This window comes from Gobio gobio, assembly GCF_949357685.1.
Source record: "Gobio gobio genome assembly, chromosome: 14".
In the NCBI taxonomy this organism is placed as follows: Eukaryota; Metazoa; Chordata; class Actinopteri; order Cypriniformes; family Gobionidae; genus Gobio; species Gobio gobio.
The window spans coordinates 18,862,833-18,875,198 of record NC_137107.1 but is presented as its reverse complement, the minus strand read 5'-3'; the positions used below and the strand labels follow the sequence as shown (position 1 = coordinate 18,875,198).

Genomic DNA, 12,366 nt, shown 5'->3' with positions numbered 1-12,366 from the left:
ATTTATGAATGAAGTAGAATAGATGCTGTGCTTGTGACTGAGTGACAGAAAGAACGATCAGAGATCTCCTCCCCATGCGCGCTCTCTGGGTCTTCAAAATAATCACCGTGTTAGCTCTCATATTTCACATATTAATCCAAATCAAAAGGTCGGAAGACCGAAACCATGTTACACGTGGCACATTCGGAAAATTGTTTCCTTGAATTACCGCTGAGTGTGAATTGCGCTCAAAAAACGTTGACTCTTCTCTGACCAGCTGACATAAACCATACTTTCAATAAACGGGAAACAAATTACATTCAGTTATTAAGTGTTTTCTGTGTGTTGACATCTTCCGCGATGTTCTAAGAGACGGTATTCGCACACAACGCGTCTGCTAATGTCCGATTCGTGACCTAATGACTCCTTTGAACGAATCATTTTAACGTCTGGTTAAAACAGTGTTTCCCAACCGGGGTGCCGTCTGACAAGAGCAGGGGTGCCGTGTAAAAGTCCTTCAAAATAATTATCTTTTTGTAAACTTTGTTCAATGCATGCGAGTGCTGCCATATGTTCGAATATGACCAGTCATTTTCGCCGTCATCACCCGGCTGTAGTGCCAGAAGACGCGAATGAGAAGTCACGCGCGCTGTGAGAACATTTGTCTCTGTGCACTCATCCGAAAGCGCGCACACGTCTCACAGCGCGCAAATATTGAGTTCTCTTTCAAGTCTTGTTCTTGAACGGACAAACTCACACAAAAAGTATGTCAACATGTCCATCTTGATGAGTATTCTAGCTGACATAGTCTGTATATGCCTTTAGTAAACTTTATACAGTCAGAAAGACGACGCATATCCATGCATTAGGTCTTAAAGAGGCAGTGGCATTTACTGCTGTCTGTTTAATGTCAAACAACAAAAGACAAGGACATCACTCACTGTTCTTGATTGAATATCTTTTGTAAGTTTAATAGGATTAATCTTTAATTTATACACTCAAATATGCAATGTTATTTTACATTTGATCAATTTCTGTACCTGAAAACTAATGTTAGACGTACCTGAAAAGCATAGTTTATTTTATTAGTATCTTTGCTCAATAGTATTTATTTGTGCTGCTGCTTGTATTTAAATTATTTGTTCTTATTATTTTCTTTATTTTTATTTGACAGTAGTCCTTTTTTCCCTGAACATAGCAAATACTGAACCGTACCGAAACCGTGATACAAACCGAACCATGAGCAATCTGTACCGTTACACCCCTAGCATAAAGTATGCAAACATTTTCAAAGGGTGCCATGACTGAAAAAAGGTTGGGAAACACTGGGTTAGAACAACTGATCTGTCCAACACTGAACTAACGAATCAGTTTATTAATTTACTCAGAACGCATCTGAAATGAGAACACAAGTGTGCTTACCCAATTTAGCAAGAGTGGATAGTAAGAATTATTTTTAATTATCAACAGCATTTCAGCTTATTTCTGTTGACAATGTTTAGTCAAATAAATAGCCTACAATCATTTAGACTGGAGTGAGGTGAAACCAGAACAAAGTTGTTATTAGCTAGCTGATGATATGATTATATACCAAAACAATTATCTGTAAATAGTGTAAAAAATTAGGAACAAAAGAAACAAACATCGATGTAAGAGATCATACATAATATGAGATATCAAAATAAGATGATCAAAAGTACTAGCATTTTTTAAATGTATTGTCAGTATTGCGCTCGCAGATCACGTGGGTAGGGTGTGTGTGTGTGTGTGTGTGTGTGTGTGTGTACCACCACCGAAGACCATTTTTGACCCAGGAAAAACCCTGATATATATATATATGACCTCCCTTTTTATTTTATCTGCTCCAAGAAAGTACACTTCCTGAATGTAGCACACACGCGCGCGCGCGCACGCACACACACACACACACACACACACACACACACACACACACACACACACACACACACACACACACACACACACACACACACACACACACACACACACACACACACACACACACACACACACACACACACACACACACACACACACACACACACACACACACACACACACACACACACACACACACACACACACACACACACACACACACACACACACACACACACACACACACACACACACACACACACAGTAAATGTAAAAATAGTGGGTGCATTTTTTATAACTCACTTTTGTGTTTCACCTCCCTCTGCCATTTTACGCTAGTGTGAGAAGCGCGTATGCGGCGAATGAGGTCAGAGAAACATCAGTAGGCTATAATCGATTATGGTCTATTATTGCATCGATGCAGAATCGTCCACATCGCGATGCATCAATGCAACGATTAATTTCAACACCCCTAATATACAAGTCCCTGCAAAAATGTCATGTTTTGAAATGTATTGTAACCATATTTGGTTGGATGTTTCTCACCTATGCATGGCGTTGTCGTTCATGAAAGCTCTGTAGCCCTGCAGGTAGAACTTGCAGAGGGTGAGGACGCCCAGCGCCACAAAAGACACCGTGAAGACCAGCCCCAGCAGTGAGTAAGGAGTACTACAGCACTCAGCGATACTGCAGAAAACACACAATCACCAACAAAATATTTACATATGCTCTAGATATTGTTGAATGGTGTTTTAGTCTTCTACTGCCATAGAAACCAGCTTAGTTTATGATAATGGTGCGGTTCCAAATCTTTGTTGCAATGCATTCAGGATTAAGTGTAGACGGTACTGTTTGTGCTGATTAAATACAGAGACTCCACAGTGAAGCTAAAGTTAGTTGTTAATAAGGTAATATTAACTTTGTCCAAAATAGCGTATACCACACAAGTGAGACGGCAGAATGTTGCTATGGTTACCACAGTGTCAATCATCATGATTCTGGAGCAAGTCGTGTTTCGTATACACACAGAATGATAATTTATGGGACTCAATCCCATATTGAAATACAGTTGTTACTCCAGAAACATTACAGTTTGTATGTGGCCTCAATAGGTGGACTATATGGTGCAAAGGTGCAGCAGTCAGACCTGGTGAGGAACAGGAAGAGCAGTCTCTCTCGGGAGGGTGGCTGGTCCCGTGTGCTGAAGTAGGTGTATATCTGCAGTGCGAACAGCACCAGCCAGAAGCACATGAAGAGAACAGGCAGAACCAGCTGATTCCACAGAGACATGCCCAGAGCCAGCAATCCATACACCTCCACCACCTACAGAACAACAGCAAACCAAGGGTTCAATGATTGCTGGCAGAAGGAAATATGTGAACAATTTACATTGCAAATAAAAATGAATATAATTGGGGGAAAAAACATTTATGAATGCATGATTCCATCGCCTTATTTCGCTAAACATTATTCACATTTCCATAAAACAAAAATAGTTGTAATTTGTCTAATATTTAAGTATTTGAGGCAAAGGTCCTATCATAATTAGTTTCATTTTAATAGAATTTTATGGCATTTATGGCTAACAAATATGAACACTATTGTTCAAAAAATCAGAGCAATTGGAAAAAAAAACAATTTTATTCAGCAATAATGCATTAAATTGTTAAAAAGTGACAAAGATATTTATAATGTTACAAATTATAACTTTCTATTTAAAAAAAATCCAGTTCCCACAAATCACAACTGCTGCATTGATTTATGATCAACGTTGACAATAAAAAAAAATTCTTGAGCAGCAAATCAGCATATTAGAACAATTTCTGAAAGATCATGTGACTCTGAATTATGAGTTATGATGCTGAAAATTCAGGAATAAATTACTTCTTTTAAATATATTCAAATAGATTATTATTTGAAATTGTAATATTTCACAATATTACGTTTTTTTCTACATTTATGATCAAAACACAGCTTTGGTAAACAAGACCTTTTTTTAAAAAAAAGTCAAACTTTTGAACACTATAGTATGTTTTTATATCATATGTTTTGACAAAATGATTCACCTGCTGTGTAGAAAATGTATTTTAGCACAATTATTGTCAAAGTTATAAAAAAAAAAAAAAAAAAAAACACTTTCTCAATCATAGGCAGTTTCTTAGTATATGATCCCGTGAGAAAAATACTGCACAGTCGTACCTGTACCAGCTCCCGGTAGGCAGTTTTGGCCAGATTGTACGGCACCAGCAGGTTGGCGGCGATGAAGTAGAGCACCTCCAGACCGGTGAAGATCATAGCAAAGCGGTTGATGAAGACGATAGTCTCCAGGGGCACAAGGCACAGTCTAGCCACTAGGGGGAGCAGGTGTGCAGAAAACAGCCAGATCTGTTTGGTCTGCATTACGCAGGAACACAGCGTACACACCACAACCTGACCTGAGGGAGAGGATAGTCTTACTGAACAAACACACTGAACAAAAAAGAAAAATCACTAACACACCTCAATGTCCCCCCAATGTGATTGGCTTTGCTGTGTTGACATGGCAAATAAAAGACACAATTTGACTTGCTGAAACTTAAATAAATAAATGTTGTGCTACTTTGCTGCATTGCAAATAGTCACTGTAACGCAGTCTGTGCCCACAATACTGAAAGACTTCATTTACAAATGACGTCTCTTGCGATGTTGTTGCCAAAGGGGCATAATACGTGTGCTCTGTGTACAGTAGTGCCACTGACATGCCGTCACTTGACATGAGTAATCAAAAGGCCAATAGTTGTTTTATCTCAGATCTTTATTTGGCTGGGCCAGTAAAGATTACAGATTTTGACTATGAAGATTTTCCATTCAAATTGTGTTTAATTTCAAGTGAAATGTGGATACTACCCTGCAGTGCAGCCGTGTTTGTGAACTGTGCTAAACATATTAAAACTCTTCTATACAATATAATATTTGAATACTTCTTGCTAAATATATGCATAAACATGACTTCGACTCCCAATCTTTTCAACCAATGAATGGTTGATGAAGATTTTCATAAAAATATGTTTTATGGAGATTTCACTTGCAATCTTTTCAACCCGTTGAAATATTTTACATTAGAATATTTCAGAAGTATTTTAGAATAAAAACTATTATTGAAATTTCTGTGACTTTCCATTATGATGTTATGACTTTTCTATCTTACCAAAACATTTTTTTTAATAATAATTTCATACTTCAGAGCTTGACATAACTACAAAATTTACATTTATTATAGAATGTGACTTTACAGGATTTTTATTTTATTTTATAGAAACTGTGCTTGCAAAGAGAAGTTTTAAATGATAAAACATTTTAAAACTATTTTAGATTTAGATTTTTTCGGGGGGTGAATGATTATAATTCTAGAAATTAAAATTTTCCTAAGCCTATAAATCCCAATTTAAAATTCCCTTATGTTTCAAGGTTTCCCAGGAGATATCATGGAATTTTAACTAGTAATTTCCAGGAGACCTTTAGAACTGTTTTTGCTTCCTGAAACCAGCTACATACATCAAAGCTCCTGCAGCATTACAGAAGTACTGTTTTTGTGACGTCCATTACTTCCTAAAAGTCTGAAATGCATTCCCAAATGCAGAACTGAGCCAAAACAATTGAACTATTTCTGTTCCACCGCCGAGTGCTGCTCCCGTTTTAGCTTACTTCTCTTTTATCCAACTCTTGATGACATGGACAATGTGTCATATTCTGCCTCATCTGTATATGCCACCTCTAGAACCCATGTCGATTGAAGCGGATTAGGTGACAGTATATTGGGTTTAACCACCTTGAGATAAAGCTTCACTTGTTTTAAAGTGAAATCACTTAAAAATCATATTGAAGGCAGTTTTTCATGGAAAGGATTGGTTGCATTCCTAAATGCCTCATTAGTAAAACTGGAAGCATTTCACAGGGCCTCTATTCATTAGCAAATTGAGCACATTGAGATCTGGTTTCTTCTCTTTTAGACGGTGTTATAGTTCAGCAGTCAGGACTCTTTTACAGCAGAGGTGGGAACTGAAGTTCAGTAATACAACACTAGTCCCTAATAATGCTTCAGGAACAAACACAGCAGTGAAGAGAACAAAATCGAGTTGTTTCAGAGTTGATGGTGCAGGATGTACCTATGAGTGCTGTGGTAAAGCGGTTCATAGACAGGGGCTCCAAGTAGAGGGGACCCTCGTAACCCGAGTCCAGCTCTCCGCGTACGTAATCCCTGCAGGAACAGCAGTCATTGAGCACTGTTTGTTTGACAATCATGATAAGTACTAAACAACTGCATTAAATGTCAAAATCTGTTCTGGTTCTAAGTGACAGCAACTAGATTTGATGTGAGTGCGTGTACTCGAACTGACAACACGGGGCGTATTTCATAACCAATGTGTCATCTGCTTCACATCTTGTGTTAGTATACAGTCATGCATAAGGCTGCTGTGAGCACAGACCTGGAAAGCTGGTGTCCAGCGAAGAGCAGAAGAGCTGTGAGCACGTAGAGGTAGAGCTGAACCAGGTGCTGCCGGGGTAAAGTCAACAACACCAGACTAAGGATATAACCTGAAGAAAAGGGAGTCTCAATTACTGACATGAATAATGATATGCATCAGATTAAATAAAACAAACCAAGTGCTTAAGCCATCTTACTTAAAACAACCACAAAAACTTTGGTTTTAAATTGTCCATAAGAATCAATGACAAATAAGAGCATCCAAAATAATGAAAAAACTTAAAAAAAAAGTTAAAAGGGGTCATTTGATGCTATTTTCACATATCATTGTGTATTAAGGCCCTTTCACACCGGACGCGTAACGAAAAAGCAAAGAATATTTCGTGTGCGAATAGTTTGCGTCAAAACCATTCACATCAGCCGTGACGCGAGTTTGCGACGTCTGTGACGTTTCAGAGCTCCAACGTTCCAAAACATTCGCGGCGACAGCTGAGAAAACATGGACACTTCATCATTCAGTGAAGACGAGCTTTTCGTTTTATTTAAAAGACCGAAAAGAAGGTATTGGGTGCACCCAGTCTTAAAGAACAGTCTGAAGGGGAGTATGCTAATCTTGTACAGGAGCTAAAACTTTATCATGGCAGGTTCCGCACTTACTTTCAAATGTCCGTGGGACAATTTTAAGGAGCTCCTCCAGAGACAGTAGCAGCGCATCGGACAAGACAAACACACTTCAGGAACCAATCGATCCGGAGCAGCTATGTTTCCAGTTGAGTCACAATGTTAACATTTAAAGGTCCCATGGCATGAAATTTTAATTTTATGAGGTATTTCAACATTAATATGAGTTCCCCTAGCCTGAATATTGTCCCCAAGTGGATAGAAATGTTGATCGGTGTAAAACCGAGTTCTGGCTGTCTTTCTCTGCCTTTGAGAAAATGACAGGCCAGACTAGCCAATCCTGAAGTCTCCTGGTTTGACGTCCAAGCAGGAATGGTTTCCTCCCTTTCCTCCGCCCAGAGAATCAGGCACGCCCATGCAAACGCTGAGAGATCATTACTTGTGAACGAGTGAACGCTGGCAGTTTCTCAGTGTTTGGATGTACAAATGAAAACAGAAGTCTTTCTTCAGTTCCTTCTGATCTGTGATTATTGATTTCTTATGTGTAGCTAATTATTTATTATTCGTGCACACACTGCGGCTTCTCTCTCTCCCGACAGAACGGTGTTTTCTATCTTGTGAGTCAGTGTTTTTGTACGTCCTCGTCGCGTCTATCTGTTCTTAAATGTGCATACAGTCTTTTCTGCTCAACACCAGCAGAGTCACAATCTTTAGAGATAAACCTCACACACGCCGAAGCTCGGCCTTCAACATCCCCGACCCCCAGTACTGCATCTGGCCCACAGCGGAGGCACCAAACGCGGCGTGAGATTAAGCAGAAGGGGGATAAGCGTGAGCATATCTGGGCTAGGCTAGCCAGCTTTCCCCACAATAAACTGGATTACATTCGATTACTGCTGTTGTGTCTTTGTTTGCGCTGTGTAAGTTACTCAATGCGCGTCACTGACGCTTTTCATATGATTGGAACATATCTAGAAATAATGCTATACTCAACACTTACTAACTCGTTCATCTCGCTGTAATGGTACTTTGCATGTGTTACAAAGTTGGTAGAATAATGATGAAGACGGACTCGGTGTGACTGGGACTCGTGTTTATTCAGAACTCTCAGATACAAACACAATAAACTCGCGCTGACTGACAGCGCTCTCATAACTCAGTAGTTACTATAAATAACTTTGTTAGCAATCGCTCCGTCTCCGTGATGTCCGGTTCGCGAACGAATCTTTCTTTTGAATCTGTTCTTTTTAGTGAACCGAACCAGTTCACCAAATCGGACTGAATCGTTCTAAACGGTTCGCGTCTCGAGTCAGCGCTGATCCATAATTTACTAAAGTTACTAACTTTCTGACATGAGTGACAGCCCCTCCGACTAGAAATAAACTAATAACCTGAAGTATATGCTAGTAACTACAACAGTTCACCCTGAACTGAGACATGCTGAGAGAACTGATGAGAAGTGAACTCAGGTCCATCCGTCTCTCTGGCAGACTCGTGCCTGCTCGTGCCTCGTTAAACCACGCCCCCTCCGCTCATTTAAAATGCAAAGATGTCAGCCAATCACAACAGTGGGCGTTTTTACTGAAGTCTCACAGCAGACACGCCTCTTGAAGCAGGGCATTCAGCCACAGGGCAAACAGCAGTATAGAAAAAATGCCTTTTATTTCTAAATTATGACATTTTATGATGTAAAAATCATACTAACAATATAAGTACACCTCAGGAAACACTATAAAATAATAGAAAAATGCCATGCCATGGGACCTTTAAGTGCAACAGTTGTACTAACGGAAACATTTTCACTTTCCATAGTCGCATACACAATTGGGTTTAGAAAAAAAAATTCAACAGTTTTAACTCAAAAGGTGTACAGCTGTACAGCTGTAACTACAACTACAGGTGTAAGTTCATGAGAATGTGATGTCTGGCAAAGGTTAATGTTGATTGAATAGCTAATGACATCAACTGGACATTTCGTGACCTTTGTTTCCTTGTATGTGATTGGTTTAAGCCTCTTCTGCCGCTGCGAGTGTAAAAAACACCAAAAAAAACCACATTGAAACAAAAAATAAACATTGTTTTTTTCGCCACAGCACATTCGCATTCGGTGTGGAAGCACTCAATACACAAACAGCTGATAAAAAAAATAAAACCATCGCGCAAATTATTCGCGCGTCAAAATCGCATCCAGTGTGAAAGGACCTTTAGGTGTAATAAAAGATGTTACCATGCATTAATGTTCAAAAAATACATTATTTTTCACATACTGTACATTATTGTAGCTCCTCTACGCTAGGGCTGCACGATATTGGAAAAAAAACGTACATTGTGATATTTTGTTTTTCTGCGATATAAAAACAATTTCACCAGATGAATTGCTCTGTTGAATTTTTTTATTTTAAATTTCAAATAAGCAGTGCTTTATGTTTTTCAGGTAAATCTAACAGTATTCAGGTACAGAAATTCAATAATCAAATGTAAAATAACAGTCTTCACTATAAAATTGAAATATAACTAATATAATTAATTAATCAAATTGATCTTTATTAAAACTACAAAAGTAATTTTCTCTTTTGTTGTTTGATCACCACTGGCGACACAAACAGCTGCGGGTACATAAGGCTGCGGTCCCTTTAAGATGAATGCAAGGACCTAATAGAAATGGCATGCATCCGTTTTCTTTTCTTTCTCAATTGTTTACAACACATAACTGACTGTGTTTACGAGGATACTCAATGAGATGGGCATTTTGACTTCATTTTGCGTGCACATGTCCGTTTAAGCTCAAAAGAAGAAGAAAAATCTGTGAAAAAAATTCAGCACGCAAGTCCTCTTGCGCTTGATCAACTTAACACATGCAAATGATAAACTTTCACTCTATGATGGTAAAACTTTGCAATTAATCAGCGAATCACATGCGTTCTGAACCAGGGTGCAGCTGGCCTTCTACGATCCTTATACTTGCCATCACACATCCTACAATGTGACTATCGCGGATGCGCACATCGCAATACCGATATAATGCAGCCCCACTATATGCCCTTCCTTTCAAAAAACACGTTGATTTCTACAAAGCCCCTCCTTCTGAAAAGCATAGTGTGCTCTGATTGGCAATCTGACCCAGTGCGTTGTGATCTCAAGTGGTGTCAGAAACGTAACGTCCCTTAACATAATTCGCAAGCTTCAGCTTTCAAAGCAATTACAAAAACAGTTAATAATGTCGTCAGTTTTACCAGTTTGAGGCCTAATCGGATTCTGAAAATGCAGATGACCAAGTCTTACGATGGGATACTCATATGTATTTGCAGTACACAAGCCACGGTTCAGTTGAACGTGACAAACAGCGCCTGTGTAAAAGCACAATGTGCAGGCGTTCTGCTTCAGCTCTGCTTGCGTGGCCAGTGTGAAAAGTGAAACAACACATAGTGCATCAAGTTAAAGGTGGAGAACAGAGGAGACTATGCTTGTAAACATAAATTCATCTCTACACTTTTGATCGTAAGAACTGAGAAGATGTGTTACTCTACACTGCACAAAATGCCGCATTTAAAAAGGTCAATAGCAAATACTTTAACAAATAATAAAACATAGACCTACTTACAGGCTCTGATGCAGAAGTGCCAGATTGCCATAGCAAAGTTGGAATTACTATAATCCATTTTTTAGAAATAGCCTTTGTGTACAGTAAACCTTTCCTAGGTTCATATCAGGAAACTGTCCTGCGTAAAATGTGCTGCACACGCACAAACATTTGGGTTGTACTGTTCTGGAACAGTGTTGTAAATAAATCTTAACCACTGATTCTTAATTGCGTCCACTTTCGGAAGGCCAAATAAAGTGCTGCGTTTGCTTTTGCATAAAGCTATAGCTAGCTATAGACCAGGAATAATCTTTAGGGTCAAGTAAAGGGTCGATGACATTTGTGGTGAGATCTTTATTGCAGCAGTAGTGTCTTCAACCCTACCCTGTTAAACTGTGTCAGCAGTATCTGTAAGACCCAGTAAACCTAAAAGACTGTTCAGGCCATGAGGAAGTTTATGTCAAACACCATGCCGATTCGTCGCCTGGGCTGGCCAGCACGCTCCGCTAGAAAAGCCCTCTTCTGCAAATATCTTTAGCTGAATGAGCAGGCCTGGGAAAGATTCTACCATGAAGTAAAACATCATTTGTGTCTCGCTTGCAGACAATTGTCCTTCTTGTGGTGGTTTAGATCACTGCACCAAACATGCAGAGAGAATCCAGCATATTCAAATAGAATGAAATCTAATATACTGGCGGTGGACAGCTGGGTGAGCATCTAGCTTGCAAGGGATCATCTATGAAGCATTTGCTGAGGCTTACATCATTCCGGAAAGTACTGTGTGAGAATGCCAGACTAGCTCTGCGATATTAGTTAGGTATGTGTGTGTGTGTGTGTGTGTTTGAAGCACAGTGCAGCTGTTCTCTCTATATTGACTTCACCTGCCACATGATTATGCTTATGTAATTGTTTACTCGGGTATGAGTAATGTAATTGTTTACTTATAGGTATTCCCCATTTGGGCAGCTAATTATGAATTAGACCAACCAAAACTCTACAAGAAAACATTATAAAGAAATTTCATGATGAAATTGTTCATAAAAATATAATAAAAAAAGAACATTATTTGCATACAATAATTGCTTTTACTTATAAAAACACTCTAAACACTGAATACTTATTAACAGGCATAAAGACAAAACATGCAGATATTTGCCAAAGGATGAATGAACGCCTCTTTAGTTTCTGTGGTTATATAGTGTTGTCTTGTGTGTCGAGTCTATGAGGCACAAATCAGCGTCACTGAAACCTGCTCGGCTGGATCAAGTGTCCAACACAGGTCACACAATGAGAGGGACAGTGAGAAGAGGAAGGTGTGGTAGTTGTGTGTGTATTTAAGCCATATATATTGTCTGTAGAACTGTATCATACTGACAGTGTTTAGCTGGAGGTCACATAGACACTGTTGTTGGTTTTAAGCAGGCATTCTGTATCAAAATGTATCAGGTGGCGGAAGTGTGGCATCATGTCACTGGTCGGCAAGTAGGGATGGGCGATATCTTATCGTTTGCGATATACCGGTAAAAATTCTCCCCACGATAAGAATTTGTCTTCCCGCGATAATAACGATAAAGCCTAGTTGATAGCGCGACCCATCCGCACCGTGCCACCGCTGGCCGTCTCTTGATGCTTAAAGCGTTTACTTTATGATGGCCGCGGTGGCTGCGTCAATTTGTATAGCTGAACGGGGGTTGGAGAGAAAATTTTCTTGTGGTGCCCCTCGCAGCACTCGGTGCCAAGCGCCGGGCAATGGGAGCGGCGGCACTGAATCAGCATTTCACTTGCAGAGCGAAAACAACTATGGCGGAAGCTGCGGAAGAGT

General features: G+C 39.4%; 1 protein-coding gene across 6 annotated transcripts in view; it reads right to left on the bottom strand.

Annotated features, from left to right (window-relative positions):
- Positions 1–12,366, bottom strand: part of rnf145b (ring finger protein 145b) — a 43,202-nt gene that overhangs the window by 18,595 nt on the left and 12,241 nt on the right. For all 6 annotated transcript variants that reach the window (XM_079835386.1, XM_079835382.1, XM_079835384.1 and 3 more), the window contains 5 exons: positions 6,345–6,453; positions 6,024–6,115; positions 4,078–4,313; positions 3,026–3,201; positions 2,425–2,565 (listed from right to left, as the gene is read on the bottom strand). In XM_079835386.1, the coding sequence (XP_079691512.1) occupies positions 2,425–2,565; positions 3,026–3,201; positions 4,078–4,313; positions 6,024–6,115; positions 6,345–6,453 (754 nt within the window). The remainder of the gene's footprint in view (positions 1–2,424; positions 2,566–3,025; positions 3,202–4,077; positions 4,314–6,023; positions 6,116–6,344; positions 6,454–12,366) is intronic.